This window comes from Pomacea canaliculata, linkage group LG5 (genome assembly GCF_003073045.1).
Source record: "Pomacea canaliculata isolate SZHN2017 linkage group LG5, ASM307304v1, whole genome shotgun sequence".
Classification (NCBI taxonomy): Eukaryota; Metazoa; Mollusca; class Gastropoda; order Architaenioglossa; family Ampullariidae; genus Pomacea; species Pomacea canaliculata.
The window spans coordinates 31,465,734-31,488,773 of NC_037594.1; the positions used below are offsets into that span (position 1 = coordinate 31,465,734).

The 23,040-nt window shown below is 36.9% G+C and overlaps 4 protein-coding genes across 14 annotated transcripts; 3 read left to right on the forward strand and 1 right to left on the reverse strand.

The window, feature by feature from the left end:
- Nucleotides 1-1,177: 1,177 nt before the first annotated feature.
- LOC112564550 (vitamin D3 receptor A-like) lies at nt 1,178-7,846 on the reverse strand. Of its 7 annotated transcripts, XM_025239432.1 has the most exons (6): nt 7,716-7,824; nt 7,459-7,492; nt 7,224-7,287; nt 6,835-7,041; nt 5,558-5,678; nt 1,178-4,114 (listed from the first exon to the last, which is right to left on the reverse strand). In XM_025239432.1, the coding sequence occupies exon 6, from the start codon at nt 3,821-3,823 to the stop codon at nt 2,795-2,797; it is 1,029 nt and encodes a 342-aa protein (XP_025095217.1). In that variant the 5' UTR covers nt 3,824-4,114; nt 5,558-5,678; nt 6,835-7,041; nt 7,224-7,287; nt 7,459-7,492; nt 7,716-7,824; the 3' UTR covers nt 1,178-2,794. The 7 variants fall into 6 exon arrangements, with proteins under 7 accessions (XP_025095217.1, XP_025095219.1, XP_025095224.1 ...); XM_025239433.1 differs by lacking the exon at nt 7,224-7,287 and having other exon boundaries at nt 7,716-7,823; XM_025239434.1 differs by lacking the exons at nt 7,224-7,287; nt 7,716-7,824 and adding an exon at nt 7,829-7,846.
- LOC112564548 (nuclear hormone receptor family member nhr-8-like) lies at nt 7,748-13,864 on the forward strand. Of its 3 annotated transcripts, none has more exons than XM_025239430.1 (4): nt 7,748-7,881; nt 8,584-8,797; nt 9,303-9,423; nt 11,194-13,864. In XM_025239430.1, exons 2-4 carry the CDS (start codon nt 8,615-8,617, stop codon nt 12,471-12,473), a joined length of 1,584 nt encoding a protein of 527 aa, XP_025095215.1. In that variant the 5' UTR covers nt 7,748-7,881; nt 8,584-8,614; the 3' UTR covers nt 12,474-13,864. The 3 variants fall into 3 exon arrangements, with proteins under 3 accessions (XP_025095215.1, XP_025095214.1, XP_025095216.1); XM_025239429.1 differs by having other exon boundaries at nt 7,778-7,889; nt 11,194-13,863; XM_025239431.1 differs by lacking the exon at nt 7,748-7,881 and adding an exon at nt 7,961-8,126.
- A 910-nt stretch (nt 13,865-14,774) lies between these two features.
- On the forward strand, nt 14,775-21,533 carry LOC112565029 (nuclear hormone receptor family member nhr-48-like). Of its 3 annotated transcripts, none has more exons than XM_025240254.1 (4): nt 14,775-14,871; nt 15,589-15,938; nt 16,564-16,684; nt 16,990-21,533. In XM_025240254.1, exons 2-4 carry the CDS (start codon nt 15,696-15,698, stop codon nt 17,442-17,444), a joined length of 819 nt encoding a protein of 272 aa, XP_025096039.1. In that variant the 5' UTR covers nt 14,775-14,871; nt 15,589-15,695; the 3' UTR covers nt 17,445-21,533. The 3 variants fall into 3 exon arrangements, with proteins under 3 accessions (XP_025096039.1, XP_025096042.1, XP_025096041.1); XM_025240257.1 differs by having other exon boundaries at nt 14,859-14,899; XM_025240256.1 differs by lacking the exon at nt 14,775-14,871 and adding an exon at nt 14,941-15,074.
- On the forward strand, nt 17,632-18,345 carry LOC112564825 (nuclear hormone receptor HR96-like). Its single transcript, XM_025239896.1, has one exon. It carries the CDS (start codon nt 17,632-17,634, stop codon nt 18,343-18,345), a length of 714 nt encoding a protein of 237 aa, XP_025095681.1.
- Nucleotides 21,534-23,040: the final 1,507 nt, after the last annotated feature.

Below are 23,040 nucleotides of genomic sequence, written 5' to 3' on the forward strand. Positions count from 1 at the left end.
TATGCCTACACGCGCGTCTTCTATAGAAAGATGGCACGTGTTTTAGAATTTAAAAAAATTAAGCTGTAATATAATGCTGTGATATGCCCTAGTTGTTGGCACGGCATTAAACACAAAGCTGTAAAATAATAGCAGTAATAAATCACGCGACGAGACTACACTGATAGGTATCGGAGCAAGGGAGGTAGTCAAGTATTTCGGGTTTTACAAACTGTACTTTGTTCTTTCCCTTGTCTCAAGAGAGGAGTCAGGACAGACTCGCTAAGTTGGGTTGCCATACAAAACTAAAATTACGACCTTTTCTCATAACAATTCATCTGACCATCATTTTCCACACTTCTTGTCACAGCTGGCCTGTAGAGAAGCAATGTTCCTTGTGACCACTTAGTTCAATGATTTCATGAAGTTTTCATTGGGGAAAGTCATTTTCAGTTTTTAAAACATAATAAACATTGACCTTAATCTTCCATGAGTACCTGTCAAACATAGTTTAATAAATTACTTTATAATAAAACAGCCTTAGGGACATCACTGATTTTGGAGATTCTGTTGTCACGGAAAGATGCTTAGTTCGTGCAATACAAATGTCACTGGTTTAAGGTTGCATGGGACTGTGGCTGAAATTTTTCTATGCTCACCCACACACCTCTGTTTTTATTATTCTTTATAGAATTCCCCGTATTCATAATATAAACTGTTCTCATGAAAATTTCTCAGGCAGTCAGGTCACACTTTGCGTGGTGTCGGTAGGGGAGGGAAAAAATAGGTGTTTTACGCTGAGCCAGCAGCTAAGGCTTTATCACAAAAAAGCAGCCGGCTCTGTAAAAATATGCCACATGCAGAGAAAGAACAGTGTGCCAGAGACGAGTTCTAAGCCCAGGGCAGCCAATCCTTAATGTACTGGTGACAGGCAGGTCACATTTTGACAATTTTTTTCAAAAATGTCCCATCAAAAAGGTTGGATTATATTCAGAATTAGCCTATAACTTGTATAAGAAATTTATGCATTACTGAATTTGTGTTATGTCTCATGCTTCTTCAAGAAGAGCACTGAGGTATAACTTTCATAGATCTTTGCTCAAATATCTTGAATTGCCCTCTGGGACAAATAAAGTATTTTCTTATCTCTTATCTTTATTGTAATCACACAATCACTAAAGATTTTCTTTCTTCAAAGGAGTTTAGAACAGCAAGTTTATTTATTTATAGACCAATACTACTTAGAACCAGTCAACAATCATCACTCCTTATTAAAACAAACTTTGTTTTACCAAACCAATAGACTTAAGGTACAAAATGCAACATTGGTAAACAATCTGGTTATTGGAATTGGAAATGAAAAATAGTCTTTAAGTTCATCTAAGTAACTCCTACAGCATAACAATCAAGAATTATAATTTGCCATAAAATAAAAAATAAGCAACATTAGTTATAAGACAACTACTACACTATATGCTATAGGTAACAATATGTATCTTGTAGAAATGGTGAATGTTATCTAAAAACCAAATTTATATAAAAAATGTCACATTCTTTTCTTTTCTGGTATATAAAGAAAAACATTTTTATATATAATTATACATGGAATGTTATCACTGACCTAGTCCCTGAGAATTTAAAGTCAACATCCTCGCAGTGTAGGTTCAGTAAATTGTAAATTCTGAAACAATCAGTGTTCAAAGTGTTCCCTTTGTCTAGTACCTTCGTCCGAGAATCTGAAAACTAGGAAGGGCAGATCTCTTCTCCGAGTCTAGACAGTGAAAATTAAAACAATGAGGATGCTCCTTAACACCCGTTTCAGCTATGCTGCCTGTTGAAAATAGCATGGATTGGTATGGTTTTTATATTGATTTATGCTTTAGAAGATGGAAGACATGACTGATTGTAAATTCCTCTAGCTGGTTTGTTGGACAAAGATATACACTGAATGTAACAGAGTTGCAAAAGAACCTTATTTCAAAGTTTTGCATATGTAAAGTATATATTTACAGATTGTTTACACTATTAAACAGCCTGATAATATTTTTTACTAAGCTCATAAATACCACATATTTCTGTAACTTTTCCTTATAAATTTTCCTAACAACATTCCTGGAACCAGTCACCAGTCTCTTCATTCTATGATGCAGGAAAGGAACAGTACATTATAGCCCCAAAGTAAAAGAGAAAATGTAATATAAGCTAAACAAAAAGAAAATATCACAGTTACAAACATTTGGGAAAAAAAATGAAGAGCATCAAAGGACCTTAGGAGGTGTACTGATGCAACTGATGACAGAATTTTACGAGAAGCATTCCCATAAAGCAAAGAATTGACAGCAGTCTACAACACATACAATCCCTTTGAAGTACTTTAAACGTGCTTCTTCCTTCATCTTCTGCTACATCGTTTGTTACAGTCCTGTGGTTTTGGAAGCTTTTCTTCCTGCACTTTGTGACCGATGTATCCATTTCATCACAATATTTTTTTCTTTTATAGCCTCAGCATCTCCAGGCACAATGAAATGAACACACCTGAGTGTTGATCCTTGACTTAGATGTTGACCTTAAATGAAACAATACTTGACAATGCATAAATTACAGGTTGAGATTAAAACACAACTCCTTTTAATCCTAAGTCTGATTTAGTCTTGTCCATAAATATTAGACATGTATTCGTACATTTGCAAAAAAAAGACTTTATTAAGCCTGTTCTCTCTTTATTATTTTCGTGGTGCTCACACTATGCAATGTATACAAAACATGTAGAAACTGCCCATTTTGTCAGCTACTGTGAAGTTCACACAACTGTTTACTATTCTGAATAAAGCTCAGCCAACAGCTCCTGAGTAAAACGGAGACGAGGAGAATCAACCACGATATTTCGATACTCATTTTGAGCCATTATTAGTTCTCGAATTTCAACCAATTTTTTCATCAGCAGCTGCATATAGAAGTCACTATACTTGTATGAGAATTCTGATTCAAGATAGTGACGCAGTAGGATTACATACTTATCTTGGATTGAACTCACCAGCTGTCTATCCTTAATCTTGCCACAGCTAGGATCAAAGAGGATAATGCAACTCATTACTGCATATAGAATGGTATCATTCTTGATAATGGATTTTAATGATTGATTCAGTTCTATCATACTATCAAGGTATGCATGAAATGAAAATACATTCCTCATCATCTCTACCGTAATTTCTCCAATATTTGAAAGCCATGTCTGTCGCTCTTCAACATATATGTATGCATTACGCACAGTAGTCACTGCTTGACAGGTAGCCTTGAAAATAGTTACTTGTTCATCAGAGGCAAGTCTTCTGAAATCCTCCAATCGACGAACAAAATTTATTGTTTGTCGTACCTGCACCTCGTACTCATCAAGATAGTCATTGATAGTTAAGACGCTTATGTTTTTCTTGTTTTTATCACACTTCAAGCTTGACAGCACTGTTTCTTCATACACACTAGAAAGCAAGGTCAGAAGCATACGTTCCTCTTCAGACAGACGCCAATACATTTGTGGGTCTGATGGCAGTTGGTTGTGAGAAATCAGCTGATATCCCTCTGGCTTTCTTTGCGAGACAGGTGTAAGGGTTCGTTTGTGAGGTACTGGCTGAGTCTGACACTGCACGGATGTAACTGAAAGTCCTGGCTTATCAGGAAAAGCAGCATGACTAGTGGCTTCAGCTGGACTTGAATGAAATGTGCTTTGATTGGAGCTAGGGACTACCTCCACCATCACTGTCATACCACTGAGGTTATCATGAGCACTGAAAGTTCTAGTCATCTCCTTGTCAAGTTCATGAATAGCCATCTTTTCAAGCTGTGGCATCACTAAGGACTGCTGGCTGCCACAGGCTGCTTTGGAGTTAAAGTGTCTCACACGTATCCCCAGCTGGAGTTCCTCCAGAAGAACTTGTATTATAAGGACTAGAAGAAGATGAAAATGACTGCAAGTCACTATTATTGGGGCTGAGACATGCACTGTATTGAATACTAGAAGAATGGGCTTTACAAGGACTATTGCTTAGCACCACATTCTCTGTCTTATCATCCTGGTACCTTGCCTGCTTGGCTTTGTTTTCTTTGATTTTCTTCATCAGTTCCTTTTTCTGACACTCATCTGTTACAAAGAAAAATATTTCTTTTAAATTCTCTTTGATACTTAATAGAAGACCTGACTATTTGACGCTTATATGCTATAATTGCTCTTTAACCTGCCAGTGGGGTTTGCAGATCAAGCCGTTAGAGGAAACAGTACCCAGGTGCATCCACCTACGACTACTTTATAAGGCTCTGTAAAAAGAATTTAACATGCTTTTCATTATGCAACCTGCCCCTTATGCAGACAAGGGGAATTCAGGAAGGGCATTTTTATCAGGTTTTCTAAACTCATGAGGAAAATTGTCATTTCTTCAGAACTTTACCAGATGACCCAACCATCAGAAAAATAAGTATCAGAAGTTGGGCTCTTTAATACTTCACTGGCTTCCTCTCCAAGATGCTGATTCATAACTGCCAGTCCTTGTCTGACCCCTGCAAAACAAAAGAGAGAACCCAGGAAGGCTCCCGAACCCATCCATCCACTCACTGCATACCATGAGGTGAGCTAAGAGAGAAGAACATCTTGTGAATCCAGGTAAGGTCTGTCCTAGGGGCCAAGGACTTCCCAGCAGAACATGATGATAACCTGCTATTGGATACCACTGGTGAAAGAGGGACATGTACAGAGATGTGAACCTATTCTTAACCTGTCTTCTGTTAAGACAAAAAGTAGGCTACAGCTTCCACTCAAATGGTGAGGCCCTGCTCCAAAAGAAGAGAACCAAAGTAGTATAAGGTCTGAAACCCATTCCTACAGATGAAGAAAGTCCTTAATGTTCAGCTTGTGAAAGCTGACAAGTCATCCGCAATCCATCAGCAACCACAGACATCTCTGTCTCATGAGAAGATGTCTGGATTTTGTTGTCAAGGGAGGCTGATGCCATACAAGAAGCAGTTGAATAGTTACTGAAAGTGTCATACATCTCTGTGGTAAAGGTCCAGAGTGTAACAGACTGGGGAAAGGGAGGCAGTGGAAACCAAAAAACCTATGACAGTCAGCTGTTTTCACTGCAGCAATGACAAGTGAGTGCTTTAACCACTAAACTATCAAGTGCTCCAAGGCTGGGGAATTATTTTCACAAAGCCTTATACAGAAGCTAAGAGTGTATACACCTGGGTACCACTGAGCTCCCAGTAGCCAAGGCTAGCTCAACTGACAAGGGCAATTATTTGTTTGGTTAATAATCACAGCCATGCTTCTTCATGCATGCGCGTTTATGCAAGTGTATTTGTGTGTCTATATTTTTGTACACATTCATGTATTTGTATTTATGAACCTGAATGTACGTACTCGTCACCTTATTACACAAAATAAGAACATAATTGCTGTCCAGTAAAACTCCTCAGCATTCAGCTGCTTCATCATGCATTCAGCCAGTGTTATCTGTCAAGAATTATTAGTTCTGTGGCACAATCCTGGAACCTGATAAGTCATTATTTATCTTGCAGAATAATAACTTACCAAAGATAAGCTCAGCCTTCATGCCCATATCAAAACACTTTTTTAATCGGCATGCGGCACAGTTTTTGCGTGTAGTTTTAGAGATGATGCACTTTCCTTCAAAAAGACACCTTGTCAATTCCTGAATACCCAAAAAAAAAGATAACATTAAAATACCAAAATAACAATTACAAAAAAGTATAAATTAAGAAAAAACGTATTTTCAAAAGCTTATGCTGCTGTCATCCTTTCTAAACCTAAACAGAAAGGTAAAGGTCCCATTCTATTGACCATAAAGGAAGTGAGCTTGTGGTGGTTCAATGTGCTTGGAAGACCTCTGGCTAACTCTGTCCTAATAATAATTTAAGTTTAACCTTCCCTAAAAGATTCAATACTTATAACTGCTGGATCTCTAAACTGATCTTTGAACCAGCAACATTTTTAAGATTCCTCACTGTGATTTTTATTGTTAACTTTTGATCTACCATTTGACTTAAGCTTATCTAATTTAATAATTGACATAAAAGTCAAAACAGTGAAATGTGTTGTTGCATTTATTGCACACTTGTTGTCCCCATGATAACTTGTTGAGGTTGACAGGTTATGTTCCACAACAGAGTCATTATGTTTTGAGTGAAGGGGGAGATAAAGACTATAGTGATGCCACCCACCAAATGACTATCTTGCTCACTCACTGGCTTCCCCTCTTTTTGTTCCTCTCACTCTTTCTAATAGGATACCCAAATTAAATTTACTCTGCATAGTAGGGATAGGTCAAACTTTTCTTTGTGTAGTAGATATCCTTTCATTTGGGGCCACCCTAAAATTTAATACAGGGTAATATCAAAGTGAACATATTTCAGAACAAAGTATGCCAGCCAGATGTAGCCTATGGCATTACTGCAGATGAAAGGAGGAATGGAAAGTGTTGATTTGCATCTGTATCACCCAAGAGTCTCTCCATCTCTCTCTCACACACACACACACATATTCTATTTATAAATTAAGTATATAACCTCTTGTGTTAAAAGCCAAACTTCTCCTGACCCACAGGAAAGAATAGTTTAAATTAGGGCAGGGAGTTGATAGGATTTATTGAGCAAAAGAAAACAATTAGCAAAGCATGAATATCAGAGTAGTTATCGCCGCATGTGTTATTCACCTCCTTCACTTGAATCGAACTAAATGACCATCATTTTCATCACTGGAACTGTTGTTGACAAAACATGCTATTGATAATAATGTATTATTCTTATTATTGAGATAAATTGTAGTAAAGTGCAAGCAATAGTACTCACTGACTTCTTTAAAGCATTGCGTCGAAAGAAAGCCTTGCAAGACTCACAGGACAATACATTAAAGTGATGAGCAAGTGCTTTGTCTTCACATATCTTGCACACCTTTTCTCCAGGTACGCGAAAACGCTTACGAACATCTTTAGCACCTGGTAAGCCTGATTGTTTTGGGTTTTCGTGCACTTTGAGGGATGTCATGTCTATTTGCTCCTGCCAAAAGTTATCATCAAATAACATTGTGAACTTATTTCGACAAAAGTTTCACATTTTGTTCCTTTTTGGCACAAATTGCTTTGATAATGAAAGTTGAACAAATTAAACAAAAATTATGACAGATTTATCTACAATCATAGATTAAAGTGAGTTGATGGCTCCAATCTGATAATACGTACTGCGATATTTCACTCGAGGAAAGAATCAAATATCCATCACTTACTTCTTACGCCTTTCCAGTTTCTATACGTGATCAAAGAAGGAAACAACACAAATGCTTCAGTAATATCCCTTGGAAAGAGGAATAATTTGTTGACTATTATCGAGAAGTGAGAGTCATTGGCACATGTGTCTGACTCACTGCAAATACAAGTATCGGCGTTTCGAAACATAAACAAATAAAGAGTTGCTCACCTTTACCTAGGGCAGCCAACTGAGAAGGAATGACCTGAAATTTATTAACAGGAGAAGGCTTTGATAAAATAAAGATGGCTGGAAAAATATCATAAACAGAAGCTGTGATGAAACATCCTAATGATATAATCCCACATAATCAGATCGTCAACAACTCTAATATGGGACAAAACTTCAACAACTCAAACTGAAAATGTGACAAAGTCGAACAGTTTGCACATAATGGGTAAAACATAACTGAAAATGCTTAGAACAACCATAAAGAGATAGCATGTCAGGGAATATGTGGAAGTAAATCTGTGTCTGTTTAAAGTGCTCCATTTTAGTAAAACTTAAAACAGAAGGAAACAGTTTCTAGAGTCGAACCCACCATTCTAAGGGGAAATCACTCTCTGCGACTAAGTGCCAGGCAGAAGACAGAAAGTACGTTTGTAAGTTTTACTAAATATCATTATGCTTGAAAATTACTTTAAATGTAACTTGGAAACTACTTCAGACTACAATCGTGTTGTAGAAAATACATCGTAATGTGTGTTTATCATGAAATGAAGTTAGTGATTTATTGCAGCTTCAGCTTTAAAATTTCAATTACGCATGAGGTGGAAGTGACATGTAGAACATAACACGTTCTGTATGTCGTCTGCACAATATCGGCAGGAAATACAATGGTAGAGTGTTATTTCTGTTTTCGAGCCTACAGAAAAAATCGTTATTCATATAGGTTTTGTATAAATGCTGTCCAAACTAGTAATCTGGTCATCATTCGTCTGGTGAGAGCGTAGGCACCATAACGAGGGAGAACTTCTGGGGAAATCCGTTCTCCTGCAAATACAATGCGTGTGGAGAGACAGGGTTGTGGAAATAACAGATGGCATGATAACGAGCTAATAATTGAAACCACATTTAGTACATTTTTGTAACAGTAAATTAGTAAACATCACGACTTTGTCAATTAACACAGTTTTCCCTCATTTTAATTTTCAATCATTGGAACAAAAGAGTAAAAGAAAATTCATAATGATTAAAGGGAATAGGTGTCAATAGCTTTGTTACATTCTTACAACCCTAAGACATGCAAAAAGAATGTGTTTTTTTTTCTAAATCACTATTTGATTCCATTAACAGGTTGCAAAGTATGAGAAGGTGAAGAAGCAACATGAGTACCACAAGCGATGACCTATCATCAAACGAAAAGCAGCACCTGGTCCGTAAACGCAGGCGCTTAAAAGGAGAAAAGCTGTGCCAGATCTGTGGTGACAAAGCTTTGGCTCACCACTTTGGTATCTTGGCGTGTGAAACATGTAAAGCTTTCTTTCGAAGAAATGCACTTAAACCTCTGGTAATTGCTTTGACACATTTTTAGTGGCATGTGCAGCTCATAAAATCACCACATGAGCTATATTAGTAATCATTTATATTAGAATTTGTTACATTTGCCTTTGTCTTTATTTATTATTATATTTTTGCTTGAGGTTTTAGATTTCTCTAGGCTTACTGTTACTGTACAGCCATAATTATCGGTAGTACTTTACAAATAACATTTGAAGAGGAAGTCATTGTAACATTGGTGCAACATACATACCTAGATGAAGTCACCATGAAGTTTAATAACTGGAAAATTTATTTTCCTATTCAAAAAAAAGAAAAAAAAAAAAAAAAAATCGAGCTACCTCCCCTTAAGGGTGTATGTTGGGTGTTACAGTCCTTACACATGCAAAGTATAATTGTTACATTTGCTACATGTGGATATATGTTGACATCATCATTGACCATTGTCATTATTATTCCTCAGTTATGATTTCTATTTTTAATGTTAATATTTTTCCCTAACCCCAAATTTTCAGGAGACCAGAAAATGCCTTTTTCAAAACAATTGCATCATCGACAAGAAAACCAGACGGTTCTGCCCAGCTTGCCGCCTCAAGAAGTGCTTTGATGTAGGAATGCAGCCTGATCTTATACTTGGTAATTTGACTCTGTTCCTATTTCTTGCATGATGTTTTTTTGCATCATAGATAAATGTTTTGCAATAATATTTTTATTAAAACTTTTGGCTACTTAACTTGCTTATTTAAAACTATATTTTTAAAATTAAGTCTGGATTGGATATAATTATCTGCATGTCATATACAAATGTTGGTGCACAGAAAGAAAGAGAGAGTAAGAGAGGTCTAGATACAGTGAAACTGGATATAAATAAAAATTGTGTGTGAATGACAGATCTGAAAATAACTATACATAGCTAAACTTGAATATATTATAAGGAAAAAGCTGTGATAGATTTTAGTATGTGCAGAATCTCTTTTGAGGAAAAAATAAAAGTTTTTTTCTGCTTCAGTTTAAAAAAATATTTTGCCAGGCTTACTTTCTTTATGGTGAGCTGCCAGAAGCAGTGTTTAATATTTCATGAAAAATTTAACATCAATTACTTTCTCTATAAACCCAGCATATTTAATAATAATAATAATAACGAGGAGGAGGAGCATTTGTATAGCTCCTTTCCAAAACTTTGCTGAGAGCACTTTACATAAATCATACATAGACTAGATCATCAGCAATCTTGCACCCATGTTTTCATATAACAGAGTCGTGCACTTCTGCAACACACACTTACTCATACACAATTAATTTACAGGCACATGTTATGCACACTCATGGTTAGGACAGGGTCACAGTGCAGTCGTCGTTCTGTAAAGATGCTTCTAAAGTTTGGACTTTAAGGTGGTAAAAGAATCAGTGCCGAATGCTGATGGGTAATATGTTCCTAGTTGATGAAGATTGTTAGGAGAAAGATCTCTGTCCATATATCTTTGTCTTAGTGAGATTCTTTTGGACAAGTAGCAGTTCAGTCTTGTCGTCATTCAGTTGCAGTCTGATTTGGAGCATCCAGGATATTTTTGTCAGCTATGCATTCCTTGGCCATATCAGTAGTTCAGAGAGTTCAGTAGTTGGAACTGACTGATAAAGCTGAGTATCATCAACACAACCCATATGGAACATGGCATAGCATTACATAACATCAGACATAGGAGAGGTGTGTAGCACAAAAAGTAGTGGCCCCAATACAGATCTCTGAGGGACACCCTATATCTCAGGACAGAAGCATCTGAATAAACACCATTCACATGCAGTCTGGGTTCGGTCCATGAGATAGGATCGAAAGCAGGACGAAGCAACATCATGTATGCCAGAAGTATTGTAATTTTCCCATATTCCAACATGATATCACATATTTGCCTGTGGTCCTGTGAAATGTCAATATTCAAAGGTTTGTATCTTGCATATGGAAAGTGGGGTGATGGAGGGAATTGGTGTTTTACGCTGAGCCAACAACTAAAGCTATATCACAGCAAGGCAGCCAGCCCTGTAAACAGATGCCACCTGCAGAGAAAAAACAGTGTGCCCGAGATGAGAGCTAAACCCAGGACAGCCAGCCTCACTGTATTAGTGACAGGCACTAACCATTGTGCAACTGGGCCGCCCTTGCAAATGGGAAGGGCTTCATGCTGGGCTGGTCTTATAGCACAGAGAAATTCTGGTGCAGACATCATCATTCCTTTTTTAAAAAATTTAATAACATATTTTGAAGACCTTTAGTTTATAAAATATAGGAGAGATGAGAAAAAAAGCAAAAGATAAAATAATAAACATAAATCATTGTGAAGAGAGGTTTGTTAATAAAAAAGGTTAATGACCACAGAAAGTTTTATAATATAGACAACTCATGCTTTACAGATGATGACGAACGGCAACAGCGACAGAAGAAAATGAGGGAGAACCGAATGCAGCGCAAGCAGTTGAATGAAGGCGACACAGACAAAAGTAATGCCTCATGGAATGGAGTTTCTACATCAAGTCACACCGATGCCCAGAGCCATGATGATGTGCAGCTTCAGGGTCTGGTGTGTCCAGCTGAGCATATGCTTGCACTTAATAGTCCACAATCTGCTGAACAGTCTTCTTCCTCCATCTACACTACTCAGGGACCACAGTCTGCTAGCCTGCACCTGCCATACCATCATTCTGATTCAGCCACTGATGTCAGCAGCTGGAGTGTTGAGTTAAACACAGAAACTGATTTCTCTGATGCAGCACATTTCGCTAACATTCATTCACCTCCCAGTGCAGGCACTTCAGACAGTGTGTCTACAGCTTCTTTTCCTGTGCATGGAATTTTTGTGGGTTCATCTGGCAGCCAGCTTTCAACCACATCTCCTCAGGCTCCCACAGCCTCAAGCTATATGCCTCAGCCCCCTGCTGAATTCCACCATGTTCCCCGTGACCAGCTTCCATCTGACCCCTATATGTACTGGCGCTTGTCAGAGGAAGAGCGCTGTCTGCTTACCAAACTTTCAACTGCTTATCAAGATACTGTTCTCTCCATCCTTCAAAGCAACCCACCAAAGGACTACATCATTCCAGAATCTCTCTCAAAGGACTGCTACCTGCAGGAGTGTGAAGCACAAACTCGCAATGCTATTAGGTTTGTCAAGCAGATGGAGGATTTCCAACAGCTGAACATCGATAACCAAATAGCACTTTTGAAAGCATCAACTGGCCAGGTAATTGGTCTGAGAAACAGCGCTCTCTATATTGCTGAAAAAGACGCTTGGCTGACATCCTTCGGTTACATGACTTCAGAAAATGCAGCACGTATTTTTCCAGACAGCCCTCACTTTCAGAAGGGAAAGCATTTTTGCAAAGCAGTGAAAGCAATTGTGAAAAATGACATCACAATGTATGCATTACTACATTGCTTAATCCTCTTTGACCCCAGTGACGATCGAGTCCTAGACAGACAGCTTGTCAACTCTATTCGTGACAAGTATGTGATACTTCTTAGACATTACCTAGAGTCTTTGTACTCTTATCGCTACAGTGATAAATACCTTATGGCTCTTCAAGCAAATCTTGCTTTTTATAGAGAAGTAGCACAAGATAAGAGGCACCTTGTAAAGAAATTATTTCCTGGAATATCTAATCAGCTGCTGTTGGAAGTATATGACCTCAACTAAATGTGAGCAGTGTGTGTGGCACTTAGACATTTTATTACTTTATCAAAGTAGCTGGAAATATGAAAGAAAATGTTAGAAGGGCAGATAAGTTACACTATGCTACTGCTAAAGTTAGTGTAATTAGTGAAAATGTGTTTAGATGATTGCCTTATTGATTCCCTGTTGGATGAGAATGAGTACCAGGTTGCATGTTTAAGGTGTGATCAACATCCTGATCACATGATTTTATATGATTAAATGCATTGCTGTAGTTAAAGATAATAAAGATCTTACGGTGGCTGAAATTTGTGGTAAGATGACATCTAATACATGCACCTCATAAATTTAGTATGTATAAAATGTTACTAAAATAATATATTGTTTTAAGATAATAAATCTATAAATTATGTTACAAACTCACTTAAAGTTTATAAAGCATTGGCATTAATTATCCACATGTATAAATGGAATAGTAGTAGTAGTATAAATGGTTGAATGTTATATGAACTCGAAGGAGTCTCTATTGTGTACTTACTTGTATTGGTAGAAAATATATTAATCTAGTATATTATTAGAAATTTCTTCTGCTCCTAGTTTTGGTTACTGCAGTGTGAATTACTGAACTCATCATCCTTTCCTTTGAACTGTCTTCTGTTGTGAATAAATTCTTTTTAATTTGTAAATTGACTTTATTAATAAACAAATGTTAATACAAATATCATTGTGTGAATACATTACATTTCTTAGAAGTGGTCAGAAATTTAAGTTTTTGTTAAAATTGGAGAGAATGTGCTCCTTCACAAGAAGTCATTGTGACTATATGATATTACCGTGTTTCCATGAAGAATGGATATGTAATTATGTTTGTTAGCTGACCGTATAAATTCTTTGGTCTTGATTATGCGTATGCACCATGAGATGGGATACTAATTTGCATTAATGTTATTGTTCCTTTGCAACGGTTAGTGGTTTTGAGGTGTGTATACCTGTGTGTTCATGGGTGTGTGTAAAACTAAGGTTTTGGGGTTTCGCTGTCTATTGGGTCATATACACTACCAACAGGTCAAAATATATGAAAATAGTTGTTTTGACCATTAAATAGGAATTAGCATTATATAGTGTACATATATACTTTCCAATTCATGTGGATATGCACAGTTCTGATAATTACATATTTTTTTGCACAAGACCTGGAAATAAGATTTTTGGAAAGTTGTTTTAATGAGGTTAGATAGGAAACATGAGCCAAGCTGTTTTCCAATGTTCCATACAAGCCCTTACCCCTATAAAAGCGAACAAGATTGCGAATGCATGACCAATCTGTATTATCAGATCAAGCAAGGATCCTCTGTTTTGGTGTCTGTATGTTCACTTACTACTTGTGAAAGAGTTGGGATTAAATACATATATTTAGTCATTAATTTTATATTAGGAACTGTTATTTATATTTAATATTACATTAAAACAATGTTATTGAAGAGAGTTTTGTAATCTTTACAGCTAAATTTCTTCATTATTATTATGTACCTTTCCTCACCTGGCCATGAGCCCAATGTGCATTAATAATGGTTTATCAAAATATTAGCATTGATAATAAAATTTAGAGCATAAACATATGCAGAACATAGGGAAGGGAGGAAATGAAAGTGACAAGACACTGCCAGCCAAATATGAAGGTCAGCCTTCCAAGTCATCAGCATTCTGTCACCAGACAAATTAAGAGCAAAAGCCACATAGGCATGCATCTTATTTCACATGCGACACAACAGAAGTGTACACATTTATTAAAAGATGGGTTGTATAATTATATTTTGAAGAATGGGTCGTCTGCTTTGTAAACCCGCCTTGGTATTTTCACGTAGACGCAAGAAAAGCGGTAGGTAGGTGTTGCCGACCTTTGAGCCTAAAAAGGGTTACAAACCTTCATGCACTCTTATAAGTTTACATTCGAAGTAAACTATGCAGTCCATATATGGGATAAACGAGGGCTTTAGTTCTTCAAGTGAATAAATTGAGCCTTTGTGAGGGTTTCAAGTTTTATATCCATTCTGTCTGGATGGAGGTATCGGAGGTCCACAAAATGTTTTTTTAATGTACGTGTATGTCAACATTGTCCGTGCTAATCATGGACGTGGTGCTAATGGTTCGTTTATTTGCTAGAAAAGTGCTCGCACCTTGCGGCGATATCGCACCAAGGGAGTGGGGAAGAAACCGGAGAAAACCCCCGACGTCCAGCCCTGTGGACAGGTGTCACATACATAGAGTGTCGGAGACGAGATCTGAACCCTGGGCCGCTGACAAGCGATGTTTTCGCCACTACGTACATACTGAGCGCCCCGTAGTGCGACCCACTGACCTACTAAGTGCAGGCGAACTGCTGCTGCGTGGCGCAATAACTCGAAGCATGGCTTCATAAACTGTAAGTAGGAGTGTTATACGAGCTGACGGTAAGCAGGGAGTGGTGGAATGATGCAAAAGAACATACTATTTCTCATTCAACAAAGTATTTGGGACTATTTTTTTAAATCCGATTTAAAGAGGTCACATTGTGTGATCAGGGTATCGGTCCTTGACCAAAGAGGAACTTTTGCTTTCACTGCTTTAGCTGATTGTCGTTGTTTAGTAAGTAAACATTTACATCGAACCAGCAAGCTGCTATTGTTGTCATATCGTAGTAAAACACTAACTTTTTAAATCCCTTAGAAACAATTCGAATCAATTATTATTAACTTAGCACCTAAAATACAGTGCATTTTACATCATTTTAGTTGTGGACTTGTATCCATCAACATTTGTTACCATAAATGGGTAAATCGATAGGACAGGAAAAGATGACTCAGTATGTTAGCTGAATAAATGCATATTGGTAATTAAATTTTAGACATCATTGAAAAATATCCCATGTTCAAAGCTAAACATGCTGTAGTCAAGAGCCATAACCATGAGATGATAGAAAATGGACTTCATTCTTTATTTGTCTCATTTATGTATCTGTGTTGGTAAATGTATTTGAAAAAAGTCTGTACTTATAGTTGTGTAATGCAGTTCAATTTTTTTTAGGATCTCATTTAACTGCTACTGATTGGTTTTTAAATTAAATCATAAAAATTCATTGATGTATCTTTCTTACTTCTAGGCACCCACAAGGCTTGATTGGTCTTAAAAAATCCCTACCAAAAATAGTGCAGTTCTTTGAGCAATTGCTGGCTCAGATATATCAGCTGCTGTTTGCAGTTGGTAAGAATGGCTTCTGAGGGTGATGAACAGAAGGTATTAGAAAAGCACTCAGAAAACCAGTTGTTAGTGGAAAATGCAGATGAACTGTCTCCAGCAAAGGTCATTTCGTGCTCTCCTCGAAAGCGTCAGCGAGTCCAAGGGAAAAAGATATGTCAAGTGTGTGGGGACAAGGCTTTGGCTCATCATTTTGGAGCACTTGCATGTGAAACTTGCAAGGCTTTCTTTCGGAGAAATGCTGTCAAACCACAGGTATTATGTTCAGAAGAATTGTTTTGAGCCTTACGATCTAGGTGAAGGTAGAGATGGAAACAAATTCTGTTATGCTTTGAGCTTTGATTGAATTTCCTTCCTTATTGTAGCTGTGCTACCTTTTAACCAGTCCATCTGTAGACATGAATTAGCATACAGCTAAAGAGATGCAGCAGGAAGGTTATAAAGGAAGGTCTACACATAGTCTTTTGGGGCACATAGGCACAAATATGCATTCTGTATTTTGAAGATAGACTAATACAAAATAATTAAAATACATGTTCTTTATTTATGTTGTATTTAATTTAAAGAGTAATACATTTTCTATGCGTCCTCTGTGTGTCTGTTCTCCTTATCATAGTCTGCTTTGCTGTGAAAGGAAAAAGTTCATTATAGCATTTGTATGTTTTAACACTGCACCTGAATGTGACTCGTCATGTAAACTTTTGTTACTGCACATTAACACAGAGCTATGCAGTAAATCACTAGTATCCAGAATTAAGGGGCAATAATAATTATTATTACTTTTTGTTTGCTTTTTAATGATTTAATGTTATTAGTAGTCTATATATATATACATCACAAAGAAGGTCTCAAAGTGTTGCATTTTGTTTTTATTAAATAGGAAACAAGGAAGTGTGTTTTCCAGGGAAACTGCTGTGTAGACAAAAACACAAGACGATTCTGTCCAGCGTGTCGACTGCAGAAATGTTATCATGTTGGAATGCGCCCTGAACTTATTCTGAGTATGACTGCTGTTCATACTTGTTTTCCTACTCTTTCTCGTAACATACTAGGTCCTGCATGCTAACGCAATAGCACGGGAAATCTCCAGTGTCTAATTAGTTAATATTGTCCTTTTCTGGGATAAATATGTTTCATGATACAGAGGTTATATGTTCAAATATATATGTATATAGTCTATTCAAAAGAATTATTACTTAAAGTTTAATGCTGTGTAAATATTTATGTAGTAGGTGGTGTATCTCATCATTGAAGTCAGATATAAATGCAACGAAGTGGTTTATATTAATTCATTTGTTATTTTCAGGAGAAGAAGAAAAGCAAGCACGCTCGAAGAAAGCTAAGAATAGCATTGATGACGGAAAAAATGTGCAAAACAAAGCACAGGTGATAAATGATCTTTCTTCCCAAAACATTGATTCAACATCTGGTCAGACCATAACCACCAGTCCTGAGCATTCCTTCTGGCCTGCCAGTCCTGTTAAGCAGACAGTTCTGCTGAAAAGTAATCCTCCTGGAGATTGCCACCAAGAAAGGCCATATTTTAACAGTACTGGCAGATCATCCACTCATTCTCAACATCTGCGATTTGAAACACCAGCAGATGGGAGACACTGGGTGCAGGAACCTAGTTCAGAGGGTACTGTGAATGTGCAGACCTTTGAGACTGGTCATTCAGTTGGCTTTAACACAAGTCTAGCCAGTGCTCCGCCGATGAGTGATGCAAGCACCCATGGTAATATCCGCAGTCCTCTTTTCTAGGAAAACCTCAGCCTACTGTTTCTGCGTTTTGTCATCTCACATTCATGCCTTACATCAACATGTCATTGGCGAATCCCAGCTCTCAAAGCCAACTCTGTCCTCACTTCCAGCCTCCACATCATTTCCTCTGCCCAATCATTCTGATTTTCAGCACATTGCAAGGGATCAGATCCCTTCCGATCCATTCATGTTCTGGCGTTTGACTGAGGAAGAGCGCTCTTTACTAGCCCATCTGTCATCTGTCTACCAAGATATAGTTTTGTCCATTCTGCAAATGAACCCACCAAAGGAGCCAGTGCCTCTCCATTTGATGACAAAAGAGTTGTGCATAGAAGAACATGAAGGACTGATACGAAGTGTTATCAGTTTTGTGAAATATTTGCAGGACTTTCGGCAGCTAAGCATTGATGATCAGATAGCTTTAGTAAAAGCTTCTAATGACCCGGTGTTGTCTTTAAGGGCTTGTGCCCTGTATATTTCAGAAAAGGAGGCATGGCTGTGCAATTATGGGTATTTAACCCAAGAGCATCAGCGTCATATATACCCAGACAATCCATTTATTGATCAGTTTTTGCAGTTCTGCACAACTGTCAAAAAGATTGTGAAAAATGACACAACGCTTTATGCTTTGCTTCACTGTGTTATTTTATTTGACCCTAATGATGAGCGCATTACTGATCGCCAGTCTGTGAACATGATCCGTGGAAAGTTCCTTACGCTTTTGCGGCATTACTTAGAATCAGTGTACTCCTATTGCCATAGTGATAGATATATGTTGGTGCTACAAGAACTTCTCCTTTATTTAAGGGACCTGTGTCATGAATCTCGGTATCTGATGAAGAAAATTTTTCCCAAGATCTCAAATGAACTGCTGGTGGAGCTGTATGATCTAGATCAATAAATTATTTGACCTTTAAGGGTGAGAGGATGAAGTGTCAACATGTATATTGTTGTAATTTTTAATAAGTTCCCTGTACAGTGTCTGGGAAATGCAGAGTTAAGAGTTAGCAATAAGAGTTAATGTGGAGCAACCAACGCTCATGTTGCTGTCTACTTGAGTAGCCTTTTTGCCATGTAAAAGATGGATTTTTTTCCACTTTGCTTAGAAATGCTGATAGTCATCTGCCGGGCCTCCACCGCTCAGCAGTTTTGTCATCTGTACACAGATTCAGTGCAGTTTAGGAGATGGTTTTACATAAAGAAAATAGTAAAGGTAGTCCCATGATCTTATAGTAGTTGGAGATTGAAGCATTGAAGACCCCACTTATTTTGGGCACAGTTTTTTTGTAGCATCTCTCCTCCCTCACTGCCCTACTTTTCCCAACTCTCTAAGGAATTAGGTACTCATTTGAGAGGGAAGCATGTGGAGTAACATGGACATCAAACTGGCATGTGTCTGCACCATCAGGTTTTGAAAGGCAGTTGCTTTAACCATAATGTTTAAAGCGGGTGAGGAAAAAAGTTTATTGTGCTAGACTTTCACTGTGATTGATATCTTCCAAATTTTGTTTTTCAACATTATCTAATTTTATATGGCCTGTAAATAGCAGTGATATTTATAAGTATTACCTCAGTAATGAATTTTAAAATGTCAAGATCAATGCAAAGGAATAACTGTAGGTGAAAGCCTAGTTAAAATTTATGCTACCATTTTACCAAAACATTTTTCACCTTGCTGAACCATGTACATAGATTTCATAAGATGTTTTATATATTTTTGTATTAGTCTATCTTTATACCCTACATTATGCTGGATGTATAATTGGTACAAATGGCATTATTCTATTATGAAGCCCATGTTTGATATTTGTTTTACTTTTAATTAATGGTTTAGGTTAAGCTCATAATATCATTGTTTTATTTGTTGTTTATTTTTAGTTTATTATTTTTCAAGGGGATATGGTGAAATCTAGTTTTCACTTATCTCCTCTTTGTTTATATAAATCTAAAATTGGGATGGCTCGTCGCCATATAGAAGTATTTTAGCTAGGAAATTTGAACAGATGCCAGATGCTGGTATAAGAAACCAGCATATTAGTAATTGGTGAGCCAGTGAGGTTAAGTGACTTGATTTTTTCAAAGACTTGTGTTGATCATGTAGTAAATCATTGGTAGATATGATCTATGATCATGTTTATAATAGTTCATTGATATAAGCAGCAAATCATTTATCATTATAGATATCATCTAGCCACCTGCTGCTATGATATAGTGTGCTTGTATAAAGTGTAATTTGCTGGTGCTGTCATATACCATGTCAAGGTTTGAATGAATGAATCCGTTACAGAATTGTTGGGTCCATTGACATAAAAATAACTACAAATACACTTAAGCAAATAGAAAATCACATTTCTTTAACTTTGTTTCAAATATGCACATCGTTGTAATTTCAGTTTTGGGTCCTCCAAAGTGTACAGACATATATATAATGTGATATCCATCAGCACACACTGGCAGTTATTTTGAAAATCTTTTCTAGTGCATGATAAAATTAACCAGGATTTGATATTGGATAGTGCCTGTTGTTTAAATGCTCCCTTGCAGAAAAAGTGTGCAACTTTTTATCATACATGTTTAATCTTAAAATAATGTTTGATGCTAATATTTACATTGCATTTAGGTTTTTTGAAATGATGTGAAAATTGTTTTATGGTAAAAAAATCCTACAGCAGCCAAAAACAAATCCAGAGATAATTCTGACTATTTTCAGGCTACAATAGCTGGTGTCTAAATGATAGCAATTTCTGCCATCAAAAACAATTGTAAAGTTCTAGCCTTTTGTTTATCTACATGCTATCCAAGTGTCAGGCAAATGAAATATGCAAAATATAATTTTCTTTAAAAAATTATTACTGAGCACAGGTTTTTCCTCCTTATGCATCATAGTAGCAAGTTTGCTGTTTTATGTGATCGAAGTAAATGTATGTACCTCAAGGAACCAATAGATTTTTTTTTTCTTTACTTTTTCTTTACTTTTTCTCTACTATACACAATGTGATTACACTTTAACAATGATGAGGCCAGTACGTGTATTTTAAAACTCCAATTATTTGACGTAAGTAAAATATTGCTTATTTCAGCTTTAAAAACATTCATTTTTATTAATGCATTTTAAGTTATTATTTGAATTTAAACAATAAGTTTTTCCATGCTCAAAGTATGTGTACTTCAACCATGTACAGATAAGGATAGCTAACTCACACCTCTCTCTCACACAAACAGGCATAATGCTATGCAGGAAGCACCAGCCATGGTGTTTATACCATGCTGTGTATAGGTGTATGTTTATCAATGAGTAACCTACATAAAGGTAAATACACTTTGTTTGCAACAGAAATTTAAAAAAAAACAATTTCTGATAAAAGAAGATATACATATTTATTTTCAGAATTCGATTGGTGATTGGCATATCAGTCACACCACATACACAAGCAACACAGAATGTGCCTGTAACTTCATGCCAGTTCTGGAACTTGTTAGATGCAACCATAGTCAGCTATCCATTTTATACAAATTCATGACTTCAACAATCAACAAATGATCTCATTGTTAATCATTATATTCCTTAGTACTGGCTAATAAGAAATTGATTAATAAACTGAATAATTGCAAATATCTTTTGTGAGCCAGTACTGAATCATTTACTTAATCATATCATGAAAGAATTCACATTGAGTCGAAATGATTTCAGATGTACATATTTTACAAAAAATCTGTTAAAGATACGAGTTCTTTACTGCACAACCACTATATGCAACTGTTAACACAACTGTTCAAAACTTTCTTTTATTGTTACACAACATGCTTTACTGGTTTTCAGACCTGTCCTCGTGTTTCTCTGTGCATATTAAATGCAATGTATATTCAAAACACTTGATTACACTGTTTTCTATCCAGATTTATTAATGGTCACTCAGACTGTATTCTGACTTAAGACCAGAATGCTGTAAAAATTATAAATCCTTTTTGAAAGAAAACATGCACACACGGTCCCGCTGCTCAGTAGCACTGATCTGACTGATAGTAAAAAAAAAAAAAACCAACCAACCTATTGTATATAGAAGCATTTACACTTCAAATACAGAAGACAATAAATAAAAAAGCATATGTTATGTATCATGATTATGCGGGCCTTGCATTGGTTAGCATCGAGCAGTCTTTCGATTGTCGCCTTCGGTTTACGGTTTACTTACAATAGGTCAGCGCTACTGAGCTGGACTGTGCCGCTGTCATTCACTGCGTCCTGCGGGACCTGTGCCTGTTGAGCTTGACCTCAATACCACAGTTTGCTCAGTTGAACAGGCTTGCAGAGGGTGATTATGAAGGGGTAGCTACCATGCAGTCTCACAATATCTAAAATGCAGTCTTCCAACATCAAGATGCCATTAACGATCTCTGTAATACGTTTTTTGGGGGAATATACACATGTAAGATTATATGTTTCAGTTTTAAGAAATGCCTTTGAAATATGCACTGCAATCATACATACTGTCATACTCAATTTTTAGCTCTTGCACGTGGTCCTGCCTAGTTTGGCTATTTCTGTTGCCACAGTAGTAATCATGAAGCGGATGTCTACCATGCTGCTACCATCTTCATAAATGGTAGCTCCCAAGTACTTAAAACTGCTATATGTTTTGCTGCACCATCGGTGTTAACCATGCCTGCTTATTAGTAGTGATCTTCATCCTGCATGCACCTGCACTGTCCCTTAGTCTATTTTTAACGTTTTGAAATTTACGGCATCTGTCTGTCACCAATGTCAACTACTTAGTACAAGGTTACACAGCTACCTCCTACTAATGAAAATGAAGTGTGGTTGTCAGGCTCTCTTGCATGTTTTCCAAGATGCTAAACAGCACAGGCATTGGGTGCATCCTTGACTAAAAGAAGTCTCCCACTTGGCTGCTAAGTAGTAAGTTTGTGTTTATCACTGAAAATGACACTTATCAGTTCGTTTCTAATCCATCAAATTATCTATCATCTCTGCTATCAGTGGAGAGGGGATGGGAATAATAATTTTCAAGTGAGATTTCTCTGAGAGACTCAAGATACGTTGCTCCTGCAGCTGGTCCAGAAGTGCTGTCAAGTAATAGTCACTGTACTCATAAGAATAAATCGATTCGAGATAATGCTTCAGTAGCAACAGATATTTATCACGGAATGAATTCACCAGATATCGTGTTACAATCCGATCATCTTTGGGATCAAACATTAGGATGCAGTGAAGAAGGCTCCACAATGTGTTATCATTTTTCACAATGTGTTTTAATGTATGACACAGCTGACAAGACTGTTTTATTAGATGAAAAGGGTAGTTTGGAAATAATGTTAACATTTGCTGGACATTCAGAAGCCCAGATGTTGTCACCCATGCATTTTTTTCCACAATGTACAAAGCTGCACTTCGAATGCCAAGAGTACCGCTAGCTGATGATTTCACTATAGCAATCTGGTCTTCAGTGGACAGCTTAACAAAGTCCTCTACCTTCTTGGCAAATTTTATTACACTGAGAAGGCTGGCTATCAATATCATGTAAGAAATCTTTGTAAGATAACTCCTTAACGTCAGCAACTTTTTGAGCAAGTGCTTCCT